The sequence below is a fragment of the Cyrtonyx montezumae genome, unplaced genomic scaffold (genome assembly GCF_038088225.1).
Source record: "Cyrtonyx montezumae isolate F1298 unplaced genomic scaffold, pur_monq_1.0 scaffold_20, whole genome shotgun sequence".
Taxonomy (NCBI): domain Eukaryota; kingdom Metazoa; phylum Chordata; class Aves; order Galliformes; family Odontophoridae; genus Cyrtonyx; species Cyrtonyx montezumae.
Window position 1 is genome coordinate 34,431 of NW_027071937.1, and position 27,559 is coordinate 61,989.

Below are 27,559 nucleotides of genomic sequence, written 5' to 3' on the forward strand. Positions count from 1 at the left end.
TGTGTTTTCTTGACAGTGGATAATACTACTTTTCTCCCAATAGTTCATCAAAATTATATAGGTACAGACTCAGAAAAGAACCCTTTCTTTCTGTCTGTTGTACTTTCTGACCAAAATAATCAGCGTGTTCCTCAATACCATTCAATTCTTTGGAGAAAAACGGTAAGAAACAAATACTTAATTACTGCTCTGCCTTTTTTTTTTTTGTCTGTTTGTTTGTTTGTTTTGGATGCATTGATCACAGATGTTTTGCTTTCTTCAGAATTTCAGTATTTTATATATGGTTTTTATTTTATAGGAGAATGTATAATTCTACCGTAGGGTAGAATTTTCTCACAGAAATTTATGACAGTAGATAATTTCTAATTGTTCTTTTCTGCAGTTCTACGTTATTTTTAGAAATGTTGCCTAAATTGTTCTTGATTTATAGTACGGATATACTGATATTTTTATACGATACTAAGAATATAACCAAATGTGATACTGGTTTCATTGATATCTTTTTAGGAATTTTTTTTCATTGATCTTTCCGTAATGACGTTTTTCTAAGCAATTAATTTAATGCCTCTTTGTAGATAGTGTTATAGTGTGACTTTCTTCTTGAAGTTCTTATGTGCCAGTGTAGTCAAAACTAAGTAAAATTAATTATGCATCATCCATGCCTTTTCATGTTCAGGTTGTTTTTTCAGTAATAACTACAACAAAGTGAAGCTAGTATGGTCTTGATCTTTGCATTTTACTTAATTGTTTTTATCAATACTCCTATTTTAACACATAGAAAAATAAGTATATTCTGTAATGTATTCTAGCTTTGTTTTGTTTTGTTTTTTCACTGTATAGGGTACTCAGAAAATATGTCTCCCTTATAGTCCCACAAAAACATTATCAGTGAAATCTATTTTAAGGTATGTATCTACTTGAAATTATTAGATAAGATACTTCTCTCTTACTGTGAATTGGAACTTGTGTTTCATTATTTTCATGATAGATTTAAAAAACCAGGAAAAATAGGTTTGCAAATCTTAATCATTGTGGACAGCAAAAAATACTTCTAATGCCTGTCCTATAGCAGACAATAGGGACAACTTACTATAGATTGTTTCTCAACACTTCAGTGATTGAGAAGAAATACCTACTTAAATTAGACAGGCTAGGGGCAGAAGTAAAGAACAGTAGATTTTGACTAGAGAGCTGTTTATTATGTGGCACTGGCAAGAGGAAGCAAACAAGGAAGAATCCAAGAATTTTATCTGCAGGTGATTGTTTCCTTGCAAATCCACAGTGTGTGTGCATTATACACAGTGTCAGTGAGGCAAGGAAATTCCTTCCCCTGGCTTCAGTATGAGCATGGTTATACTCTGTTCTGCCACTTTTCTGGCAGAAGAGAATATAAAGTAAGCAGCAGTTACCATTTTTATTTCTTTTAACTATGCAATAAGCTGAAACATTAGAACCACTTTCTGCAAAGAGTTCATTTAGATTTCACCTGCAGTTTTTATAATCTAGTTATCTGCCATGTTTTCTCAAGGTCCTCTATGAAAACTTCAGATTCAACCTTCAACTTCTGCAAGGATTGCACCTCCTCTAGAAATCTGTAATAATTGCATTTGTTTGCTGAACAGGTACTATGTGTCAGATGAATGAGCAGTCATTGGATGTCCAAAATCTTTGATACATAATAGGATACAGGCAAATGTCTCTTGCTCAGTTGAAGCTGGTTCACTGGATAAGGCTGCTAATGCTGACATAAGAGAAGTGTTATGGGAGTAGAGCATATATTGGAGAGTCAGTAACACCAGATCTGGATTTTTCCACAAATTTGCAAGTTTTATGAGAGGCCCCAGTCCAATGAGTTTGCCAGAGAGGCTAGACAGAACGTTGAGCCTCACTTAATGATTTCTTTATTTATTTATTTTAAATCTCCTGGCCTGTGGCTTTGGTTTGCTGTCAAGATGATGAGTTGAAAACACTTCATATGTCCTCCACCTCCATTATTAAGATGAGCTACATCCCCTTTCTGAGATTCTATAGGTCTGAAATGAATACTGTCCCTAGTTGTCAGCACTGTGTTCTGTACCTTTATAAATACTTGATTATACTTGATTTTCCATGTCTGTCCACCAAATGCTGAAACATCATTTCCTAACATCACTTAGTAACGCAGCCTCTATCTGCCTCTCACCAAGATGCACAATTTTATTCAGACTTCCCAGGCTGGAGAAATTTTGGCTTCTGTTAGCTACACTGTTACTCGTTTGATGGAATACCTTCACATAGGTGTTCTATCCTCCAGCTTTTACTGAAGGAAAATGAAAGTTTTCTTTAGACTCCTTGTTCCTTGCTTTCCCCAGACTGTTTGCTACCTGAGATCAGTTGGATAAATGTCGCTTCCTTTTGCCCACTCAGGCTTGAAATAAATATCTGAGCACTCTTTTGCCCCTAAAAACGCTCCTTGAGCTTTCCATCAGAGCTGATTGATACTCCTTTGGCACCTTACCCTGTTCCCAACAAGTGTGAATCTTGGTATGAACTGTTCTGAAGAGTTCTGGATATGTTGATAAGCCCATTTGTTGTGAATGAATGGGAAAACTAATCGCTTTCAAAAGGAAGTGAAGTAAGTCTCATCTACAGCGTGATCCAGGTTAAACAAAAATTCCAAGACAAATCAATTTTTTCATCGTAGTGCTAAAGAAGAAAATGGACAAAGTGATAGTAAATGCAGGAGCCTATTGGATATTTCAACTTGTTGAGGCAGTTGATCGTGTTTTTCATTTAAGTTCATTTTCTTTGTTTTTCTGTTCTGTATTTGTATTTTTGTTGCTTTAATTTTATACTAAACTGTTTCTTGTTTTTCTTGCTTCTTATCTACATGCCTGGAAATGTTCAAGGCCTGGTTGAACGGGACTTTGAACAACATTTCTTAGTGGGTGGTTTCTCTGCCCATGGCAGGAGGGTTGGAGTTAGATGATCTCTAAGGTTCCTTCCAATCCATTCTGTGATTCTGTATTATTTTAGAAGAGACAGAAGAAAAGGTCACCAACCAGAGTAGGTTATTGAGTAACATAGAATCCTAATAGTAGGTATATATAAAGTTGAACTGAAGGATAATGGATTAAAAAGCTCTGTGTTGAATACAATAAATATAGTCCTGGCTTCTATTCAAGGTCTTAGTAACTTCTGTTCTTAAAATCCAAAAGAAATGTAGGATATATTAGAGATTAGCATTATGGAAAATAAATGACCGTTCTACAAAACATCCCATGTCAGACAGACCCTTTGAACAGTTCCTTTCAATAGGAGGCCTAACTGCAATTGCTATTACTTTAATGTTGAAATATATGCTTTCCCTTCTATTAAACAGCATTTCATTTGTATTTCAGCGCAATGAGTCTTGAGAAATTTGAGAAGAGCCCAAAGGAAATTTTTCATCCTGATATACAAAAGGTAGGTTGTGACTTCCCATGTTCGGTTGCTTTCCTTTATTATTTTCTGGAAAATAAGTTATTGTGAATATTTTTTTCTGATTTGTTTGTTTCAATGGCAGGATAAATGAGAATAGGGGTTTTGGTATTTACAACTAAATTTCCTTTGAACTGGACATTTCAAAACAAATATACAAGGATGTAATAATTTTATTTGTGTTGCCTTTAATATGAGAGTGCTAAACGTAGTGTTTTATTTACAGGATTTATTGGTTCTTGAAGAACAAGAGGTAAACGTAAGCTTACACTCTTAGTTCATAGACCTATTCAGCGAATTGAGCTTTTTATTTGAAATATTTACGCTAACATGTTTGAGTCGAATTTCAAGTTGCTGCTTACTGCAGTAAACATGTATTAGTTTTCAACATTGAATTGAATATGATTTTAAGCACCAGTATGAAAATGTATGTTATATAATTCATAGTCTCTAATAATCCAAGGTAAATTACAAGATGTCTGTTATTTGTGCATGTAATGGAGTTGATGTGAGGTGTGTACTCACATACGCAGGATATATACAAAGCTACATATTTAAAAATCCTCAGATTTCTGTACTTAAATTATTTTAGGCCTTCAGTTTGATTGACTCTAAATCTTTGGTTTAATTTTTTAGGGATCTGTGAATTTTAAATTCGGAGTCCTTTATGCTAAGGATGGGCAGCTTACGGATGACGAAATGTTCAGCAATGGTGAGTCTTTCCCCTTTTCTTTAATTGTTTTATTCAAACAATTGAAAACTGTAAGCTAGTGCCCAGATGACAGATAATGATTCTGTTAAGTTTTCGTGCTCATGTTATATGGGAAAAACATAACATAGACTCTTCGTTTCTACAAAAGGTTGCCATAAGGACCATATTATCATAGCTCGGAACATGCTGAAATTCTCTTTCTGGAAATAGGCTACACAAAGTAAGGTTTTAAAAAAGAAGCAATTGAAGGAGGCAGCTCATGTTACCTGCAAAAGGTCCTGTTGTTTCTAGTTTTCATTCCTATAGTTTCACATCGTTATTACATTCTTCTGTGTGCTCAATTGGTGTTGGAAGTTAGCTGAGAGATAATTGCTTAGTGTCACATGATGATCCCTTTCCTGTAATTCTGCAAGACTCAAGATGCTGTTCTGTCAGGGTAGAAGGTTTGGATGACATTAGGAGAAACAAACTCTGGTCCTTATCTCCTGCATACAGGACTTAATGCCTGTATTTGGATTAATCTTCAGTAGGTGTTCTACACTGCTTTTCTACTGTAACCTTTCTCCTTTTCATGTGTAGAAACTGGAAGTGAAAACTTTCAAAGATTTTTGCATCTCTTGGGTGACACAATTACTTTGAAAGGCTGGACGGGCTACAGAGGAGGACTGGACACAAAAAGTAAGAAATTATCTGAAGATGCAGGAGCTGTGATATAAATGTATTTGCTTATTACATGGACATAATACGTGTACTGTAGAAATAATATGATCTCAAAACAGACTTCCTCATATGCATACTAAATGCTCTGCTTCACCAGAAAACAGTTTATCAGGTTAGCTTAAGTCACTGGGAAAAGAGAAGTATTTATATGACTTGTATTTTAAAGAGAATGGAGAGTAACCTGGCATGCTTTGTAACGGTAGAGCATCATGCCTTGAAGACCTGTATGTGATTTCTTCAGGTCTGGTAAATTATATCAGGTTTTAGCTCTGGAAATACACCGATTAGGCTGCAAACTTGAGTTTAGACATCTTTGCAAAAGTATGCATCTAAGATGGATCAGAAGAAGGAATGACTGAAGAAAATTTGAAAGAATGATGCTGAAATATTTTTGAACCTTTTGAAAATTTAACAGGCATGTTTCTACTAAGAATGTTGTCTTTGCAGACGATACAACAGGAACCTTTTCTGTCTATACCGTTTACCAAGGGCATGAAATTATGTTCCACGTTTCAACTATGCTACCATATTCTAGAGAGAACAGACAGCAGGTACGTAGTTCTTTCATCTTCCCTTTTTTTCCTCTTTTTCCCTCCCTCCTATTTCCTTTTTTTTTTTTTATCCCTTTTTACTCCTCCCCACTTCCTTTCTCATTAATCACAGACTCCAAAAATTCTTAAAATAAAATAGGGATTTTTTTACCTGTTCATAATTTAGAAATTAAGAGTTTTGGAAATAATACCTACATTGATTAATTAAAAAATGATTAAGTATTCTGACAGTCAAATGACTGCAGTTGCCATTGCTTTCAAAGTATTCATGAAGGCTGAAAACTAGACATCCATGGTATGCATGGAAGTGTTCTGAGAATTCAAGTCTGCTTTTGAGTAGGCTAATGGCAAGTTTTGTGCATTTGCTGTAAAGCACTGCTGTTGTTCTCTCACAGGTAGACCATGTTGATTATTGGGTACTTGTCAAATATGTTTTCTTTCATGATCCTTTATGACAGATCAGCCTTCTCATAATTTTGCTTTGGATAACAGGATCACAGAATAAACCCGAGGACTTTAATTGATCTAAAGAGTAATGCAGAATTGAGGTTTTTCTCCTTTTATTTCAAGTGATGGATTTTCTTTTATGGAATCCTCGTTGTTTCATTTCCTGTTTGTGAATATTAATGTTTGTAAATTCTGAGAGCTTTCTTAATTTAATAAAAAAAAGAAAAAAAAAAAGCAGTACATGACATTGCTAAGATTCTTTACTCAGGATTGAAGCTACTGTTAATTACTTAATTATATTTGTCATACTTTTCTTAACACTTGACGTTTCTTAAGCTGCATCCAGTTTAAAAGTATTGTTTCAGTGTTCTGTCACAGAACTGTTAAGGCATTGACTCCCTTAAGTCATTCTCTTCCCTTCCATTTTTCCCTCTCTGTGTCTTTCTCTTTGCACTTCTTTTTTCTTTCAGGTAGAAAGGAAGCGGCATATTGGAAATGATATTGTCACTATTGTATTTCAAGAAGGAGAAGAAACTGCTCCAGCATTCAAGCCATCCATGATTCGCTCTCATTTTACACGTATCTTTTCCTTATATTTTCTACTTTATCATCATCTTCATTTATTTTTACTATTACTTCTATTTTTACCCTAACTTCTTCCTACTTGCTGTTTACAGAAGGGACATGTGCAATCTTTACTTTCAACTACTTGACTAGTAGTCTGTAAGTCTCCCACGTAATTTTTTTTTTAGGTATGTTTATTTTAGGTATTTATGTATTTTGGTTCACTGTGTCTGAAGTCTTTAAGACCTGTCTTCTAGATTTGTAGCAGCATATATATTTCAAACTTCTGTTTGTAAATGTTGTGAAGACAATGTAGTTCCAAAAGCCTCCTGTCAATTGCATCAGACTATTGTGGGGATCATACCAGATGTGATCTATATGATATATATATCCCATTCTGGCATCTCTTAGTTCAAATTGAAAGGAATATGTAATTAAAGAAGTTTATTTATATACATGCTTTGTTGAAAAGTCGAGTATTCCTAGTGTATATCTTTCTCTCTGTTTTCTTACAGCCATTCTAACACAGTTATTTTGTGGAATTCTTTTATTCTCAGTGGGTTTCAGCGTAAGTGAATCTGGGAATTGGTGTGATGGTGCTGTTTTTTAACACCTAAATGAATTTTTAATATCAAGTCGATCAAGTACACACACAAAACTGTAGCATACTTTTGGCTTCATGAAACAGCAGGAAGTTTGTGTTTATGGTAGTAGCTCTTTTTAAAATTGTTCAAATGCAATAATTTTGTGTGAGACTCCCTTTTTAACAGTAAATGTATGTAGTCTAGAATATTTTGTCTTTACATTGATTACTATATTTGACTGTTATTAAATCTGCTATCTGCTGCAGAGAAAAAAAAATATTAAAATGCATGTGAACTTCATTAGTGATGGATTAATTTCCTTAAGTGGATGACAGATATTTTTGCCTTAGTGAGATATAATGAGCAGAATGATAGTTACAGGTAGGTTCTGATAGTAACCAATAACTTTGTTCTGAATTTTCTGATGACTTAGAGGTAATGGAAAAACATTTTGTGTTGTCCACCTGTCTGCATGTGAGGAAGCCAAATGAACTTTTAAAACTGAAGAACAGTATGGACCTGGATGCAGGTAGCTGTAAGTTGGCTTGAAGTTATGTCTTTCTGATCATCAGAATAATGACATCCTAGAAGCTAAGGTGTGCACAATGAAACAATATGATGGAAGATATGTCTTCGAGTTTCTGGCTGCTGAGATCTCAAACATTAACTAACTGTGCTGATACGATGGTTGTGGATTGTTTCTTCACATGTCTGAGTTTGGTTGAAGATAGGCAAACCAGTTCATTTTTAGGGATCCTGAGACTGCCTAAGAGATGTACAGTTGCACATCGCATCCTTGAAACGTGGTGAAATTTTGCTGGTAAATAGTGTATTCTTGTATTTTGCAGTTAGTTGTGGGGCGCTCAAACATGGAGGCATGTGCTGTCCAAGACTGAGTCTGTTAGGTCTCCACAGAATATGAACAGCAAGCTTTTCTGCTGCCTCGTGCATAGGCTTTAATAAACAAAACGACTTCTGCCGTGTAGTTGATCCTAGCTGTTGTCTTGAGATTAATGCAGTAAAATACAGTAAAAACTATTGAAGGCGTACTTTTAACCTTTTTCTCTCAACACATAGTCCAGGCCACTGATACCAACTAAAGTCCATGGTTTCAGAAGCTACTGGTCATATTTGATCACGTGATTCCAACATACAGAAATTCCTGGATTGCTTTGGAAGTTGTTTATTCTTCATAGGCTGAGCAATCTTCATAGTCATCTGAAGAGTCTGGAGGTGTTTTTTGTTTTTTTTTATTTGCTGCAGTTTGCCTAAATATTTTGTCTCTTAAAGGTACTGAAGCAAAGCAAGAAGGTTTAGTCATACAGAAATGGATCTTGTGGTTTGGTGGTTCTTGTGTAGCTGAACTGCAATTCGGCCACCTCACAATTTAAGAGTGTTACTTGAAGTCATTCATAACATAAATGTGGAAATGCGCAGGAATGTGAAGGTGAAAAGAAAGTGGACTAATATTAATGAGATCTTCTTGCCTTTTTCTCTAACTCCCTTATTATTTGGGAATCTTTATTTTGGTCTGTGCTGGTAGAGAAGGTTCATACCATCGTTCTTGCTCTTGGTGCAGAATATGAGCTAAGACAAACCTATGAACCTATGTCATACTGAATAGGTGCAGCATTTGAAAGTCTACAAAGTGGAGTTCTTGAGATGTGTGTCCACTCCAGTTATATATATGGATATATACATCTCAGAAGATTTTTTTTTTGCTAGAAATAACTTTCAACTTTCTTATTTTATACAGATAATACATTTGAATATTGATTCTGTAAAAATATGTAGAAATCTTTATTACTGTCTTTATCTGGCATATCACTTAACATAGCTCAAGAGAAGAATCAAGCAGCATGATAGTTTAATTTTTTTTGTTTTCTCCCTCAAATACTTCTTTTTAACTTGTTCTGCGCAAACCAAAGAACATTTCGTACCCTGTGTCAGGATAAATTACTTTTTACCTGGACTGAATGAGGTAGATACAGGGTGTCTCTGAATTTGTTTCTTGAACAGTTTGTTTCTAGTACCCGGAGAATGTTGTGTGCACAATTTTGTTACCTGCCACTCATTTTTGACATACTGGATCCTTTGCTGATCAGTAGTAATCATCAGGTACAGCTGTCATGGCAGCAGTTCTACATCTTGGTTCCTCAGCAAAAGTGAATCTGCTGTTTCCAGTATAGATTCAGTTGTATTAGGCCATTGTTACTCAGAAAGATTCTCACGCACGTGGTGAATGCATAGGTAAGGCAGAAAGCTGAATTTAATGAGAGTATTTTGTAGGAGAACAGCTGTTCTTCTACAGCTTTTTTGCAAAGGACTAGTTTTTACCAACACCATTAAAAGCATTATTCTGTAAGTAGAATTACGAAGTTCTATTGTAGCTTTAGTGTTCCGTTATATATGTAAACAATTCATAATTTCGGTTCAAGTAAATAATTCCAACTTGAGTGCCCGTTTGAGTTTTTTTTGTTCAACTAATGGAAATTTTTCCCCCAGACATTCCCAGATAACTGTTTCCAATTCTTTTTTTTTTTTTTTTAATCTGTAAAAATGGCAGGCTTTGAATGCGGCTTCCAGTATAGATAAATCCTTGTTCATTCAACAGGCTGAAAATATTTTCAGAAGAAAGTGTTCCTCTCTTTGGGCCACCACTTCCGTCCCCACCTGTGTTTACAAATCACCAGGAATTCAGGGATTTTGTTTTGGTGAAATGTAAGTCAATTTTCCTTTTGCTAGAAATACTTTAGTAATTACTTGTCCAGAGCTTGTAACAGGAAGCAGTCCTTAATACGTTCCAGGAACCTGATGGAGGACTTGTGCACCACTGTGTTGTATTCCCAACAAATATCCAGATCATTGAAGTCACCCTTGAAGACCAGGTTTTGTTGGCTTGAGACTTCTTTAGAAAGCTGAAGTAAGGTTTTGTTGGCCTTGTCATCCTGACTGGTAGATCAGTAAGAGATACCTAGCGTAATAATCATGATTTTGCACTCCTACCTGACAGGAGCTTGACCGATAACTTATTTAAAATATTACTCAAAAATAATTAAATTGGTTTAGTCCTTACATGAGTTAGCATTCTGTCTTTAGTTTTTATATACGTAAGGTACTTACTGGGGTGCTTTGTTGAGTTGTACCATTAGTCCTTCTTTCCTCTTAAGCTTGAAGGATTATTATTTATTAAAAACACACAAAAAGGAGGGAAAGCTAAGTAACTGCAATAAAACTAGATATATTGGTACTGAAGCAGACTGGAGCAAAGCAATTAAAGTAACATACCTTCTTTTCCATAATTTTTAGTAATAAATGGGGAAAAAGCCACATTGGAAACCCCAACGTTTTCTCAGAAACGTCAGCGCACTCTAGACATGCTGATCCGCTCTTTATATCAGGACCTGATGCCTGATCTAAACAAGGTAAATGCTAGTCAGAAGTGATCTCTGTGTTTATGTTCTCCTTCTTGTTATTACATGAAGAGCTGTGTTGCTTTAAAAGGCAGAAATCCTGATGAGAAGACTGAATTACGTACACTAGGCTAAATACTAATTGTCACATAATTTATTTTAGGGTTATTTGCGAGTTGACAGACAATACTTTCAGGATAGGACTGTTCATGCATTTGTTTAATAACAGGTCTGAGGAGAAGCATAGTAGTCTTGCACTTTGTATAAGCTTACCTGCAACAGGGGAATAGGAAAGTTAGTCTCTGAAGATTCAAAACAGATATTTGTATTGTCACCATAAAAACTGCACTTACTGCATTATGCGCAAATCTGGATTACCATGGTTAAACAGGAGATACCTTCATTTTAGGTGATGAAGACTTAGTTCTAATGCAATTCTTATCTAAAACAAAGTTAAATAATTCTATAATTGTTAAGGTGTTTTTTCTCGCTATTTCTCTTAGCTAAGTAGGTCTGCTTAAGCTTATTTTCTGTGTACTTATGTCTGCAGCTTTGCTTTTATTGTATAGTATGAGTGATACATGAGGACAAGTAGAAAGATAAAGCAGTCAAGGATTGGAAAAATAAGCAATTCCTGTTCTCAGAGAGACCTTCCACTTATATTTTCCTCTTATGATCAATCTATTAAAAAGAAAGGCAGAAAATGTAAATGATACCACACCAAATTGACTAAAATACACAAACTCTTGATTCAATTAAAAAGAGAGAAATCCACGTTTTTCTCTTTTAGAACATGCTGAACAGAAGATCCTTCAGTGATGTGTTACCAGAGTCTCCAAAATCAACACGGAAAAAGGAGGAAGCTCGGCAAGCAGAATTTGTCCGACTTGGTCAGGTAGGATCAATTTAGGAAGTATGCATTTCTGTTTACAAGACTGTGTGTTAACTTTATAGGAACACTGGATTTTGGTACGCTGTACAAATCAGCAAGGAAGATATATAAGGTATCTTAAATAGACTTGTTAGCTGTCTCAATTAAAATATATTCATACAGTATTTCTCTAGAGTTTTTAGCCCTTTTAGAATCATCTTTTAGTCATGTGTCCCTGAAGAATTTGTGTTGCTTTGACTTTTTGCCTTTAGCACCACCCTTCTGGCAGCGTGTATGTATAGTTTGACTGAATGGCTTGTATATGGTTTTGTGTCTGTCTCTTTGTTGGTTGCTTCGTGTTTTGAATTTTCCATTTTTGTAGAAGCCATATATATTTTGACTGGGAAGATAATCTAGGAGCTCCGTAGCAGTTAGTGCATAAATCTACACGTTGTTCAGGACGCAGATAATTGTTTTCTTTCTTAATTCCTGAAAATATAGTAGAAAATCAAAACTGTAAACTACTTTCTTGTCCTAAATTACCTCTTCTTTATAGTTTTTAAATTATGTACTAGTGACAAAAACTTAATTTAATATCTCTCTGTATTAGGCACTCAAATTGAAAACTGCTGTGAAAGGGGATGCACCAGCTACCTTGGCAACTACAAGCTTTTGTAAGAAGGAGGTATGCGAACCTGTCTGTTTAAGGAGAGTTACTAGAAAATTAAATGCTAGTGAATGTGTCATTGTATATCAGTTCTGTATACTGTTTATTTACTTATATAATTAGATGCTATAGCAACAAAGATGTATTGCATAATACTAAAGTGATTCTGCAGCCAGTAGGAAATAAAGGATGAGCCTGGATGTAGAAGAACTTCTCAAGTTAAAGCAAATCTTGATATCTTTAAGTCATGAGATTATTTGATGAAAAAACCATGTGTTTTCCATAGGCAGTCATCTTAAATTATTTTTACTTCATCGAGTTTAAAACAAAATTCAATTGTGTTTTTATTTTCTGTAACTACAAGATTTTTTTTTCCAGGGCATAGGAAGTAAAAAAATATATAAACCACGCTTTTCTGTGTGCAACTTATACACAGAAGCTTCAGAGGTGCTTGTAGAATTTCAGACTTAAGTTTGATGTTTAATACTGAGGATGGAGGGAGGAGGGGACAGATTCCAGGAGATATATATGAAGAACACATGATGAAAGCACAGTTTGGAGGAAGGGCGGTTGTAACAGTACCAATTCTAAACACAATCTGAACACTACAAAATGTAAGGAAATTGTATGTCCACGGTGGTGCATATATTTTAAGTCTATGCTATTTAAAAAATTTAAAAAATGATATTGCAGTGAATGTTGCACTGAAGATCATTGGGTTTTAGTTCTGGTGTTCCAAGAATGTACCTTATCATTATATTAGTCTCCAAATCCCATTGACAGGGAGAGTATTTCCTCTGCAAGAAAATCAACTAGAGGAAAATCAACTGTTAGGAAATGTAATCTGCCAGTGAACTTACACGTTACTATTTGCCATTATCCATCACGTTCTGTGTCTGTCTCATCTGTATTTCTTAGTGTACTTATTGTGTATCCCTTATGTTAATTTGTAGCCGTGGGAGTCCCAGTCTTTCTGCAGTAATTTTCCTCATGAGGTTGTCTGTGCAGATTCTTGGGGCCAGTCCTTGCTGGTTTCTACAGATGCTGGCATCTTGTTAATAGATGGTTAGTAAACGATCATGTGTTTTTGTGTTAATTATTTATGTATCTGAACATGGTCTTGAAAATGTATGTTCATAAGCTCTTTTCAGGTATTGGTAAGTCCTCACCTGCATGGATAGTTACCAATCCAAGTAAATTTATTACATCATGTAACCTATTTGCAGAATTTTTCTCTGCATCAGAATCAAGCGATGATGGCCCATTTTAATGCAGATTTCTGAATGTTTTGTTATTTCAGATGTTGTTATCTGACCATCTGAAAAGACTCATAAAGTTAAATCCATGCTCAAGGAGTGCCTAAATGGTGTGTCTGGATTTCTTAACCCTTGCTGATACTAGTGAGCATGAAGCCCAAAGCTTTTGCAGCAAGGGAAGCCTGCTTCTTCACTATCCACGCTTTTGCTAGTTTGACCCTCATCTTCTGTGTGCCGCAAAAGGCCATGAGGACTGAGGGAATTGAAGTAGTTCTCAGTGAATATCTCAAACTTTCCAAAGGATGGTCCCTTTTCTGCTTCAGTTGCATAATCTGATCCCATGGTAATGATAAAAGTCTCCCATAAGGAAGTATTGGCTGTGATGATACAGTATGTTTAGCAGCTTTCTACGGGTTGTTTTATTTAAGTGAGGGTGGAAAAAAAAAGTTGTTCTTCAAAACCGCTGACTACTAAATTTTAGCAGGATTTTAAATAAATATGTATGCTTCCTTTTTAGATGGTCAATCCACTATTCAAGTATTTGATAAAACTTTGCAAATAAAGCAGATGCACGTGTTGGAAGCTCTGGATTATTTAATTGCCCGAACAGACAAAGGTAGGTGAGATCCCTATTATTTGATTCTCCTATGAATATATCTGGTTAACTGCTTATTTGGCAGGCACATCAGTAGAAAAAAATATATTTAGACTCTTTAAGAGATTAATTTACTGGAAAAAAATCCTCTACATTTTAATTCCTGCAATGCTAGATTTATATTATCACCTTTTCCTAGCCAATTTAAAATCGCTCTGGTTAGGTTTTTGAGCTTGTATTGTTCTTTTGACATCCTTGCACCTCTTTCCCTTTGCTGACTCCCTCTGGGCCGCTCAGATGTTGTTATCTTATTGAGCATGTCTCAGTGCTTTAGTGTTTGCATGATTCATTACGCAATCACGTCATACTAGTGGAACATGTATTAAATGTCTCCAATGGAATAACAGATACAGCAACTTCTGAGTTTTGTTGCTGTTGTTTTCTAAAAGGTGTGGAAAAAAGAAACCCCTAGATGCTCAGAATCGTGCTTCAGTCCAAAGCTTAAATTGGTCGTATTGAATCATAGAATGATTTGGGTTAGAACGGACATTTTAAGGTCATCCTTCCCACCCCGTCATAGTCACGGCCATCTTTCTGTAGATGAGGTTGCCCAGAGCCTCATCCAACCTGGTTCCGAATGCTTTCAGAGATGGGGCAACCATAGCTTCTATAAGCAACCTGTTCCAGCACCATACCCTCCTCATAGTTAAGAAGATCATTCATGGAAGCACATGTTCTTCTGTGTGTACATATTCTTGAAAAGAAATGGACTTCATACATTTTATTTTCTTTTTCTCAGTGGTGGCAGTAAGAATTTGCTCTGAGACAGAGTTTCAAGGTGGACTTGAGTGGTGGAAACATTATGCCTTCTTCATTTTAGTACTTTCTATGGGTGAAGAAAGTAATGCACATGCCAGAAGTTGTCCTAATTTGTGTTACTCTTCTATCAGAACCGAAGGCAACACCTGTGATCTTGCTTTTGTATTTACAACAAGATCAACAGTGCCTATATATATAGAAAATGTGCATAGTTTTTCTAGTTATACCACCTGGTCTATTGAAAGAGTATACTTGTGTAATAAAATCTTGCTTTGTTTGTATTTTGAGAAGTTTGGTTTCTTATGTAAGGAACTATTTGAGTAGCTTATTTCCAATGATGAATAGTAGTGCACCATTACTTATTCATTTAAATTTAGGAGTTGTATATTCTACTAACATCTATTTCCATAGAAAATAGATTAAATTATGGCAGCGGGTGCTATGTTATTTTTGCAATTGTAAAGTGTGTAACTTTCAAAGAATGTCAAAACCAGTCTGCCTCCAGGTTTTCAAACTCTGTTAGGAAACCAGTTATCAGCTGCTAAGCTGCGTGATTCCGGCATTTATAGTTAACCCTTCTTCTTTTGCCTTTAGTTTGCCTCTGTTGTATTTTCACTATTTTCCAGTAGTGTTCATCTCACTGTTTTGAAGCTCTTAAATAATTTGTTTTTTGCAACACAGTCTGAGGGGAAACTGGTACTGAACTGAAGGCACTGGTTTCTAGGAAATTGTTAAGCCTAGACAGCATTCACAAGCAATCTTTCCTTGTTGCCACATTCCTGCTTACACCTAGTGAAGCACAATTACTTATCCTTGCTTTTATGGCAATGCTCTGTTTGTTAGGAGCTGCATCTCTGTGGACGTGTTAATTTCTGACCACCATCATCTTTTTCTAACTTGTTGTTTCATGGCTTTTTCCATCATTTAGGGAAAGACTCCCGTCTCCTTGTCTTCAGATTGAGTTCAGTCCAAAAAGATATAGAAACTAAGCAGATGATAAGAAGCAAATATGACTGCAGAGAAAATAAATTGGAGAGAACAAAAGGTGATTTTATTATCCTATGTTAAAAATATCCACCATACTATTATGGCAGTGTTTGTCAGGGGCTTGTTAGCTCCCTGCTCCATTCACCTTTAATGTTTTTTTTTTTTTTAACAGTTAATTCAAAGTTTAAGCCTTTATCTGAAAATAAGACTGAGTGTAGTCCAGCAGGCCTGTTGAGAACTTGGTAAGATTACCATGTTACTTGGCAGTCACTGCTGATGAAAAGTTCTAGAGAAGAGCATGTATGTTGCTTTCAGGATTGAGGGATATAACAGGAACTACATATCTCACATTCATGTATTAAGGTCACTATAAATTGGAGAAACACTGACAAATCTCTTTTAACTAGTAGTGCTCAGAATAGTTTGAGTGTTGATGATTATTTTAATAGATGTAAACATTTTCTACTTTTCAGCAGCAAGCTTCCTTGAAAATCTGGAAACTCCAGAATAGTAGTAATCCATGTATTTATTATTTGACTTGGAAAAGAAATAAAGGGAAAAATAGGTTTTAAGACTCACAGCATTTTGTCTTTTTCTAGAAGTTAGTGTTATCCTATTGGGATGATTGCAATTCTATTGTGATCTTCTACTAACCATCATACAAATACAGAACAAAAAAGCAGTCCTTACCCCAAATACTTACAATCTGGAATATTATTTCCTTAGGCTGCCATTTATATGCCATAAATACTCACCATGGCAGTGAACTGAGGATTGTTGTGGCTATTCGGAACAAACTACTTCTCATCACAAAGAAATACAATCCATGCCACAGTTTTACAGGCAGCGCTCTGCTATCGTCTGAATCTCCAGTAGAGGAGTTCCAGTATATCCGGGTATGTGTAATCTAATTACTAATTAATTACCATTACAGACTGGGCAGCACTCAGCTTGTGAGTAAAAAGGTAACGAGCAAGCATTTTGTCTTCCTGAACTTCCAGACAGTTGTAAGCAAGAAGCATTATGATGGAGCTCCATTGTTTATGCCAAAGAAATCTTTCAAATTTTTAAAATTGAATTTGTTTGTTCTATATCGAGTTTCTGTGCTTAGAAACATGCGCTTTCAGGCTAAGAGTCTGAGAAGGAGAGTAATTTTATTATTTACTGTGCAGGAAATTTGCCTTTCTGACCCACCAGTGGTTATGACGCTAGTTGATGGACCTACTGGAGATAGCGACAATATGATTTGTGTAGCTTATCGGCATCAGTTTGATTTAGTTAATGAAAGTACTGGAGAGTCCTACAGATTACATCATATTGAAGCAAACAAGGTAAGTTTCCAGCACAGAAACTATTTTCTTGCAGAACTGCACTGAACATCATTTCTTGCAGAATTAGTACTTGCTGTGCTGACTTTCTGGAACCTCTGTTTATGATGAAGATCCTTATGTCTCCTTTAGTTTCCACTCCTGTAACTTTTGCTGCAGGAGACTCTGGGATACTTGTCTCTTTTGGGATGTGTGATACTAATTACTCCTGAGAGAGGTAATTACAAGGCATGACACATTAGGGCAGAGCCTACGTTTCAGTCTCTGAAATATTGCAGCCAGCAAAAATCCGAAGCCATTATTCTCCTTTTAGTCAGTAGTTTGCATTCTGCATTTTCTTCAAGGTCTCAATGATTTATTGGTTAAGATGCCAGCAAAATAACTTCAGTTTTTGGCCACCAGTATCTCATCCAGATTTACTTACTTGGTAGTACTAAAGCTAAAATATTTGTGTATATCTTTTTGTTCTTTTTAAGAAACCATCCAAGTAATAAATTAACTTTCTAACTAAGACACAGGTTTGGGACTTAAGTAAACATCCTGAGTTTTGGAAAAAGAATTCAAATATTTCCCGCTGCTGGGAGGATAATGATCTTCAGAACTGCAGTATTCCATCTGGTTCACTACCATGTCCCATTTCCATTGCAGGTTAATTTTGTTGCAGCTATTGATGTGTATGAGGATGGTGAAGCTGGCCTACTGTTATGTTATAACTGTAAGTATCTAGGGAAGACTGAAAATAACAGGATCTCAATCTTTGTATGAAATTCTTTTTTCATTGGAGTCACATTTTAAAGTACATTTCAGTTTAAAACATGTTTTGAAGTAAATTTCAGAATTTCGTAGATGGTACTTCAGAAAGCTTCTTTTCAACTTTAATACACATCATATGGACTAGAAAATTGACTACTGTTTTACTGGGTATGTTGAATTAGACATACAATAAATGTTACTTCCTTACTTGCAGAAGGAACTCCTGTTACTTCAGATTTACCTCATTCTTTACCTAGCATTCCACTCGTTTTCTTCTTTGTAGTTCTGCGTTCTGTTATTGTGCTCTTTTCTTCTGCACACTTCTTTGCACTGTCACATTTTTCATTGTAATCCTCTTGACCTCATTTTATAAAATGGTCTTCTCTGCAGTACACATATAGTTTTGCTTCCAGTTCTCTTGAAGATATGATTTATGGGTATGAAACAGCCTTTATGAGGCAATACACAGAAGGACAAAGCACAGTCTTCTCTATTTCAGGCTGTATGCTATTTGCCTTTTCAAAGTGAGCATTGATGGAAACAGGATAAATACACCTAAATTCTATACTGGCTGTTAGTTTGGTATTGTAGGAAAAGTATTTCTTAAGTGTAACTTCCTTTGTAACACTCTGCATGGTTTCATTGGTTCTCATAGTTTGCCAGATCCTACCTGGTTCTAGTTCACTTAGCACTGTTTCAAAACTGAAAGGTTCTGTGACAGTGCGTGGTGAATTCCCATACCTCTACTTCTGTGCAGAATCAGTTCCACTGTAATAGACTTACTGCTGAGCCAAAGGTAATCATAGAATCACCAAGGTTGGAAAAGACCTGCGAGGTAATCCAGTCCAGTCATCCACTTATAACCAATAGTTCTGTCTAAACTATGTCCCTCAACGCACTGTATAATGTTCCTTGATCACCTCCAGGGTTGATGACTCCACCACCTCCCTGGGCAGCCCATTCCAGCACCTGACCACTCTTTGGGAGAAGAAGTATTTCCTAACGTCCAGCCTGAATCTCCCCTGGTGCAACTTGAAGCCATTCCCTCTCATCCTATCACCAGTTACTCAAGACAAGAGGCCAACACCCAGCTCACTACAGCCTCCCTTCAGGTAGTTTTGGACAGCAATAAGGTCTCCCCTGAGCCTCCTTTTCTCCCGATGGAACAATCCCAGCTCCCTCAACAGCTCCTCATAAGGCCTGTACTCCAGACCTGTTATCAGCTTAGTTGCTCTTCTCTGGACACTATCCAGGGCTTCAGTCTTTCTTGCTGTGAGGGGCCCAAAACTAAGCACAGTACTTGAGGTGTGGCTTCACCAGTGCTGAGTACAGGAGGACAGTTGCTTCCCTGCTCCTGCTGGCAATGCTATTTCTGATGCAGGCCAGGATGTTATTGGCCTTCTTGGCCACCTGGGCACACTGCAATACCCCCAGGTCTGTTTCCTCTACATAGTCTTCCAGCCACTCTGTTCCAAGCTTGTTGTCAAAGTGCAGGACCTGACACTCAGTCTTGTCAAACCTCATCCCATTGGCTTCAGCCCAGTGATCCAGCTTGTTCAGATACCTCTGCAGGGCCTCGCTGTTCCCAGGCAGAGTGACACTTCCAGCCAGCTTGGTGTCATCTGCAAACTTACTGAGGGTGCGCTCAGCACTGTCATATAGTGAACTTAGTTGATACTGAAAGCATGCTTCAGGATCCTAAGATCCTAAACCCTGATGCACAGTCTTGTAGCTACTTGAAACGTACTTCTAGGAAGAAAAGATCATCATAGAACAAATACGAAAACAAATGATTTGACAGTGTTCTAAGTTTGTATTTAGAAAAAGGCCTTAAATACTTTTCTGGTTATAAATTTAGATTCAGCCTAAGAACATCAATTACAGAAAAAAATGAAATCATAGCATGTCCTGTGTTGGAAGGGACCCACAAGAATCATCAAGTCAATTGTTATAATAGAACTTTGCCTAAAAAAAATGTAAAAGAACTGGTAGGAGCAAGTGTGTGAGATATTCAGAGATGTTTACCTGGAGCTCCCAGTGCACTCATACAAATGAGTCAAAAAAAAAAAAAAAAAAAAAACCTGCAATTCTTTCTCATCTTTAAGCCTTCTTTTTGTTTGCTGTCATTACTTATCATTTTAAAGGATGTTTTACCAGTGCTAACCAGGAGTGTTTAGAGAAAAAAATCTGGCAGTGGAAGGCTTAATTCCTCATCCTAGATCTTTCAAATGAAAAATTTAGAATTGCGTTCCCAGTAGGCCAGTGTTCGTATCTGACTCATAAGAAGACTGTTAGTCTCTGAATCGGACAGAATCACAGAATCGTAGGAGTTGGAAGGGACCTCTAGAGATCATCTAGTCCAACCCTCCCCCTGCCAAAGCAGTCTTCCTAGACTAGATTGCATGGGTAGGCATGTATCATAGCTAAGATGTTCACAGGTTACACGATTAATGCAGTCTTGGTATCTATAGTATCTATCCTATGTGTATTACAGTCCTCAGAGTGCATGAACTATGGCTGCTTGAATGGTAGTTCTTACAGACAGGTGTACGGCTCTGCTGACATGGCTTTCAGAAATGTTCTTGCCTATTCTTCTACCATAAACAAGGTAAGGAACTGATGATTGTTGAAACAGAATACCATTTACTTTGTGAAACTTGATAACTTATTAAAATGTCGCTTTTTTGTATTTGTCTTTCAGATGTTCAAAAAGAAGCTCGTTTTCCTTATTATCTGTTTAGATACAGAGGAGCTTCTACAGAGATGTTTGAGTTTTCTGTGTATCATCCAAACTTATGTAAAATCTACCTGTAAAGTTGGCATTTGTAATTTACAGTGTAAGCTGATGGATGGGGTTTTTTTTGTTTGTTTGTTTTTTTCAACAGATGTTTGCCAGTATAGGAAGGTGTATCCTTTTAATGGAGGTTCTCCATTGATCCAGCCATCAGCTTATGATTTTCACTTCAGCTGGAATCAAGTTCCTTATGCTGTTGGTAAGAAAACATTTCTTCTTACTCTTTTATCAGTATCCCCTAGGCTTGCATTTGTCTGTTTCTGGAATTACATCACGTGTGCTAGAAATACCTACAAATGTAAAATTAATAATGTAGCATATATAAACTTTTATTAAATAACTTTTAATAAACATAGATTAATAAATTCTTAAGAATTTATTTATGGAGATGGTAGTTAATGATTGAAATGCACTGCCCAGGGATATGGTAGATTCCCCATCCTTGGACATATGTACGTGGCACTGAGGGATATGGTTTAGTGATGGTATTTGTTAGGGTGGGCTGATGAGTGGACTTTATGATCTTGAAAGTCTTTTCCAACCTAGATAACTCAGTGATTCTGTAAGTGTGTTGCATTAATGATGCCACTTCAGTAAGTGTTTGTATATAGTGTTCTTTGAAAAGTAGAGCATTGAGAAAGTTTTTCCTCTGCTCAACTTCTTTTCCTTTCTCTTTTTTCTGTTTTTTATTTCCCATTCAGTCCGCATTCTGCCAGGCGTGGAGAATGAAATTTTGTTCAGGCTTGATGTAGCTGAATGTTCATCTGTTTATTATGCAAACTTTGTCATAGTAAAAGGAGATGCCTGAGTAGGTTGGATACTCAAAAATAGTCTACATGGAGTATTCAAGAAAAGTTTACATTAATCATTCTTCTGTGCCAAATAATTTTTTGTTTTGTTGCAGTCTGTGCTTTCCCTTATATACTTGCCTTCACTACTGACTCAATTGAGATACGTTTAGTGGTGAATGGAAACTTAGTCCACACAGCAGTTGTGCCTGAGCTTCAACTTGTAGCATCAAGGGTAAGACACAAGAAAAGCATGTTTGATTATTTGTGAGTTGTTGGAATCTATTTAACATAAAAAGTTGTCTAAGCCAAATACAGACCAAACCAAAGTTCACACATGTGCCCTCATTTGTGGTAAATATTCATCTGCGTGCTCTGAGGTTTTGTTAAGTACAGTGAGGATCAGAATTGATCTCACTGTCCTTTACTGCCTGCAGTAATGCATACTTGAGGTATTTGATTGATTGTTTATTGGGCAAGTGTTATTCTGAACATCATAAAAGTTACCCCAAGTTACAGTGAGAGGCTTTCTCTGATTAGCCTTAATCAAATTAGTAGCAGTGCAGCAATAGTGACAGTAAAACATAGAGGACAAACATTTGAGCTCTTACTCAGCAAATGATTAAGAAAATCTTGTGGTACTAATGAGGAGTTCTTTGTCATTTCAGTCGGATATTTATTTTAAGGCTACTGCTGCAGTAAGTGGATCATCTCATAGCAGTTCTAAGGAAATGAGTTCAAGGAGTTCACCTCAAACACCTACAGCTTATGAAATGCCAGAGTGTTCTCTTTCTTCTTCAGAAGGTAATATGGTTTCTTGGCAGCTTGAATAATGATCTTCGATCATTCCAGCAGCTACCACATCTCAGTGTAGCTGATCTTTAGTAAGATGAAATTGATCAGGTGAAAGATCTCGAGTTCATAGCTGAGACTACGAAAGATGGAAACATTGTTTACCCAGAGATCTGAATCACCTGGCTGAGCCTTTGCCCCACTGTCTCTTCTGAATGTATGGCAGCACTATTTTGAAGAAATTGTTTATACAGGGAAGGAGGAATTAAGCTTTACTAGCTTGATGAATTTCTGAAATGTGTCCAAGACTAAAAACAAAAAAAGGGTTAAATTTATGAGAAAACTTTCAGACTTTACATTCACCATTCCTTTCACTTAAAAACAGCAAAACCATCTCTGGATAATTAGAGATCTTTTCCAAATTCAGAATACGAAGTATTTCTAGTCTCAGAAGAGTTTCCACAATCACTTCATCCTAGGGTGATCAGTGAACAGTTGATCTATAAGGGAACAAGAATGGAGAACCATGGAAACTTCAACTAGATAATGCAATATGTATGTGTGCCTTGGTCTTTTAAATCTGGTACTGTTGGCAGAAGGGGAAAAGAGAAAGGAATGAGAGTTTCAATTTTTAAAAGGCAGTGCTGTTTGATGGTAGGTTGTTAAGTGTTTTGTTTTTTTTTTCCAAAACAAATTAAGAAAATGCAGAATGTTATATGCCACTTAAGATGAGGAGCCATAATTTAAACTATTCGGGATACAGTATTCTGGCCAAGTATTAAAATACCTGAGCAATCTTGAACAGAGTAGTGAGTCACGGTGTTATAATTGGGGTTTTAGCCTTAAGATGCGTAGATTTACTTCCTTTTTGCATTGCTGGAATTCTGTTCCATTCATCAACTTGCTGAGAGTCAACATCCTTTTCCTCTGTAAGCCAAAATGTCTTACTCCTCCTAGCCTACTTATATTGTAAGGTACAAAGCAAAAAAGATCTTGAAGAAGAAAGCAAGAAAGTTTACTTGAGTTAAAATGAACCCCACACAGTGATTATAACTTTTCTTCATAATTTTTCATTTTGAAGTATTATGAACTGATACTGTTGTGAAAGAGAAACTTTTTTTTTTTGTGTGTGTGTGTTTCAGCTGAAGTTCCATGTAAAAAACTGTATAAAATTCCTCTTAGTAACCTGGTTGGACGAAGCATTGAACGACCTCTGAAGTCACCTTTGACTCCCAAAGTCATCACTACTCCAACATCTAATGTCATTACCTCTCTTCCTGTTACTCACTCACTATCTTTATCTCGCATGGAAATTAAAGAAATTGCAAACAGAACACGTAAAGAATTGCTGGGTAAACTTCCCTTGTTTTTCTGTGTATATATCAGTTGCTACTAATATTATTTCTAATCATTGGAGCATCTTTGGACTAATCTCATTACAGTCAGATTAGTGACAGACAACTAGTGTTCATAAATAAGCAGTACAAACAAACAAAACAGTAAGCAAATGCTGTTTGCAAATAGTTTAGATAGTGTCTTGTCACATATGTAGTGACCATATTCTAAGTCAGCTGAAAGCTATTTAGTTAAAAATGAAAAACAGTGGAAAAAATGAAAATGAAAAAACATTTTTGTGAATGCTTCATTTTCTGATGAGGATATTAAGACTTTTATTCCCTTATTGAGGCATCTTGGATGAGCCTATTCCCAGGACAGAAGGTACACAGAAGCAAAAAAAGGTTCCTCGGAGACAGTCAGACCCCAAGCAGGGAGCAGTAAGATCAACTAGTAGTGACAGGTAAATAAATATATGGGCTTTAGGAAGGAGCCTAAGTTAGACAATAAATGTTTTGAAAAGTGATTGCTTCTCAACCGGTTCATGGTTTTCCCAGTTGGGTGGGGACTGATAGAGGCCTTTGTGAAATTCATACTAATGTGTAGTTTAGTATCAAAGAGCAGTACTGAAATGGTAATGCATTTTGCTAAAAGACAAGTTGAGTGAAGCAAGGCCAAATGGCATTTTGTGGGAACATGCTGCAGTTGAGCTTGTCACTGCAATTTGAACTGCTAAATTCACACTGCAGAAGAAATACTGTTTTCTTCGTATCTTCTTGTCTCACTATTTCCAAAATAAATTTTGCAAAGAAACATTATTACATTTGTCTGTTTGGCGCTGCTTACCAGACCCCACTGCAATTATGTTGTTTGCTCTGTCTTTATAAACCTGCATTTGTGATGAGTAGCAGCAGAATTCAGCCAAGATACCATAGACTGAGATTAATTCTTGTTAATCTGCTGCAGTGTTATACTGTTTTGCTATTTGAAAATTATATGGAGGGGGGCAACTCATTAGCATTGACTTTTGGCAGTAATTTGATATTTATAGTCTTTGTTTTAGCACAAATTGTTATGGAAGCAGAGTTAAACAGAGAGAAACTCAGTTTTAATGATCTGTCTTCAGGATGACTTGATTGTATCCAGAAATAGCCATTGATCCTACTTGTCCTTATCTGTGTGTTTTTGGTGACTTTTGTCTTCATCTTTGCAGAATAATCTCAGCCTCTTTCGAAAGCCATTCTGAGGGTCGTCATCTTTCCACTAGCTCAGATCCTGATTCTGTAGCAAACAGGGAGGAGAGCCTGCCATTTAGCTATCCTCTTCATCTGACTTCTTTATATGATGAAGACATCATTGACTTGAAGTGAAGACAGACAAGAATGTTCCTTACTTCACCTTTTCTTACAACTCTGTGAGCTCTGTAGGAATGTCACAAACAGTGCTTCTAGTGCTAAAATGTGGCTGGAAGTATTGGTGATTAATCTTTATAGGTCTCATGTTGTTCTGGCTTGCTTAGCCTGATTTGGTGATGCTTACATCTCTCTGACATTTGTATGTTTCCTTGAGCCATTACTTTTCTGTGGCATTTTAAAGGTAGGTTATCATTGAGAGCTTTAGGCTGAAATTGAGGTAAATAAAAAGTAGTACTTATTCTGAGCTACCTGAAGTAGCATTCTGTTAAGTTAACTGCTGTTACTGATGTCGTAAATTGTTTCACAACTGTGTGTGCAATGTAGGAAGAGTAATTTTGTAATGAAAAAAATTCCTTTTGTTGTTGTTGTTTTTTTTAATATAAAAAAAAAAAAGGCTTCTAGGCAAGATCTTTCCAAACAGTGTAGTATGTCCTTGAAATGATGCAGCTGTGTTTTGTTCACTGAAGAATTAAGAGTATTCTCTAAAGATTAGGTGACATATGAACATGCTTTTCTCTGACCTGCCTGTGTACATATTTTTAGAGGACCTTGAAAACTGTTTTGGCATTAAGAATATTTGAGCAGAAGGAATTTTTTAAAAAATACAAATCTTCCTTAAAAATTTCAAGTCAGAATTATACTGTATTTCTCCATCTAATGGAATAACTTTTCTGTAGTGCACCTTCAATTTCCTCATTTCAGGCAGAAGCCACCCCCTAATTTTTTTTTTTTTCTGACTGCAGAAAGATTCCTGTGCAGGCATCAAAATTTGTTGTTGGTTGCTCTTGCGCCAACAATAGAAGTCACTGCTTCAGATAAACATATTTTTCTAAGTGGATCCAGACTAAAATTTTACTGCTAAGAAGGTAGTTTTCTATGATGAAATAGCCATATAAAATCTTTTCTTTAAGGACAAGATTTCATCATTAAGCTTGATTATTTTTTTAACTTTTTCCTCTATGCCAAAAAGTTAATTATAAATAATATTTTGAAAGAGTTTGCTGTTTTTCATGAAAATATGATGTTTCCAGGCTTTATATATATAAGGGTTTGAGTATATTAGCAGGTATTTCTTGCTCTTTATGTAGACATAATTCTCTGTCCTTGATGGTTTTTTTTTTTTTTTTTTAATGTAATACATGTAAGTGTGACCATCTGGCGATTTGTGCATTTTGCTTCTGCCTGTCTGAATGTGAAACTTTTTTTTTTGCCAAGGTTTTTGTGCTCATTTTATTTTATGTGATGGATTAATATCTTCACATAAGAAAATATGCAAGGCCTTAACTTGAAATAATCACTTCTTATTCTTGATCAAGAAAAGAAGCAATAATTTAAGAGTAATTAGTCCAGGAGCAGAAGCAGTATTAACCAGTGGCTGCTCTTTTTTTTTTTTTTTTTTTAGTATTTTGGCAACCATGGATGTGTGAAGTGAGCCTTAATATGTTTCTGAAAGGAAGTGCCATCTTAAAGTCTTTGCAAGAGCTTGTAATTCTTTTTCAGGCTGTTTCCAGAGAGCATAGTTGTTTATCCCAACCTATTTATCTGGTCAGTTGAGATTTAAGTAGAATTGGTCTGAAAGTATCTTATGGTCCTTATCCTACTACTGGAAGTTGTAAACACTTTCATGGACTTAATGAATCCACCTTAGGAAGCACTGTTTGCACTTAGATATTTTTAGAAAGCAGAAGCATTGCCTTTTTCAGTACACAAATTTCTCAGTGTAGTATTTAATTTCTTTTGTGTGGGTGTTTTTTGAAGTCTGTACCAGTTTGCTGCAAAACTCAGACTTGATTTAAAATAATACTTTAACTGGAAACTTTGCTAGGTGATTTTAGAATATCGCATCTTAAATGTACTGCAGAAGTTCACTTCTGTTATTCTGGCATGACTTAACATGACTGAAGAACCTGAACAAACACATTTAGGTATATCTTGAAAAGATGTGGAAAGGCCTATATGGATTGTGCACTGAAGAAGAATGAAGAAAACTTGACAGTAACTGACCCCTGCCTATGGTGGTGGGCAGAATGGTGTAGATTGGTATTTGTGTCAAACCAAGATGTGACTATACAGAGAGGGGGGTTTGTAAGAGTTACTTTCTTTAAGCAGAACCACAGCAATGGCAGTAGAAAAAACCTTTATAGTTCTACCTGTAATATCAGCATTGATTACATCTTGCAAATACTAAAAAGTGGGGAAAGAATATTATATAAATATAAAAGTGGGGAAAAAAAATTAAGGAATACAGCAAAAACTTGACATTTTATGCAGGACAGCAACAAAAAAATGTTATACAGGCTTTATGATGTTTATCTGGAACAAGATGTTGGAATAGTTTGAAGAAGGAAGCATAGTTCCTTTGTCAGCTCACTTGTCTTGACCCTGCCTCTTCTGCCCCACCAGCTGATTTTTATGATAAAGCTCTACTTAATGAGTCAGGTGGAAACTGTTATGCAGGATTAATACTCCTATAGGACAGGCAAGATCTGAATAGTGGAAGAATTACCTGTCTTCATTCCTAATGTAAGTAGTGCCTTAACTTTGCTATTTTTTCTTCTGTAATTGATCAGTATGCTGTATTGGCATGTAAGAATAATACTAGACCAAGTAAAAGGAGATAAAGAGGGGTCAGGTAATGCTGTTTTGTTTTACGTCTCCTAGGTGTGATAATAATGTCAACGGTTTACAGGCTGGTAAATAAAAATAAAA

At 36.1% G+C, this 27,559-nt stretch overlaps 1 protein-coding gene across 7 annotated transcripts in view; it reads left to right on the forward strand.

Moving 5' to 3' along the window:
• Positions 1-27,052, forward strand: part of GARNL3 (GTPase activating Rap/RanGAP domain like 3) — a 39,011-nt gene extending 11,959 nt beyond the window's left edge. For 4 of the 7 annotated variants that reach the window (XM_065737208.1, XM_065737204.1, XM_065737207.1 and 1 more), the window contains 25 exons: positions 44-162; positions 841-905; positions 3,381-3,444; positions 3,686-3,712; positions 4,096-4,171; positions 4,751-4,849; positions 5,339-5,442; positions 6,360-6,468; positions 7,373-7,418; positions 9,652-9,758; positions 10,347-10,462; positions 11,241-11,345; positions 11,932-12,006; positions 12,942-13,053; positions 13,762-13,860; positions 15,587-15,703; positions 16,372-16,541; positions 16,818-16,976; positions 17,622-17,688; positions 20,612-20,719; positions 21,425-21,543; positions 21,977-22,112; positions 23,243-23,452; positions 23,787-23,898; positions 24,649-27,052. In XM_065737208.1, coding sequence (XP_065593280.1) covers positions 44-162; positions 841-905; positions 3,381-3,444; positions 3,686-3,712; positions 4,096-4,171; positions 4,751-4,849; positions 5,339-5,442; positions 6,360-6,468; positions 7,373-7,418; positions 9,652-9,758; positions 10,347-10,462; positions 11,241-11,345; positions 11,932-12,006; positions 12,942-13,053; positions 13,762-13,860; positions 15,587-15,703; positions 16,372-16,541; positions 16,818-16,976; positions 17,622-17,688; positions 20,612-20,719; positions 21,425-21,543; positions 21,977-22,112; positions 23,243-23,452; positions 23,787-23,898; positions 24,649-24,805 — 2,678 coding nt within the window. In that variant the 3' untranslated portion in view covers positions 24,806-27,052. Of the gene's footprint in view, positions 1-43; positions 163-840; positions 906-1,528; positions 1,623-3,380; positions 3,445-3,685; positions 3,713-4,095; positions 4,172-4,750; positions 4,850-5,338; positions 5,443-6,359; positions 6,469-7,372; positions 7,419-9,651; positions 9,759-10,346; positions 10,463-11,240; positions 11,346-11,931; positions 12,007-12,941; positions 13,054-13,761; positions 13,861-15,586; positions 15,704-16,371; positions 16,542-16,817; positions 16,977-17,621; positions 17,689-20,611; positions 20,720-21,424; positions 21,544-21,976; positions 22,113-23,242; positions 23,453-23,786; positions 23,899-24,648 lie in introns of those variants that run through there. The other 3 variants (XM_065737210.1, XM_065737206.1, XM_065737209.1) reach the window with 3 other exon arrangements.
• The last annotated feature ends 507 nt before the right edge of the window (positions 27,053-27,559 follow it).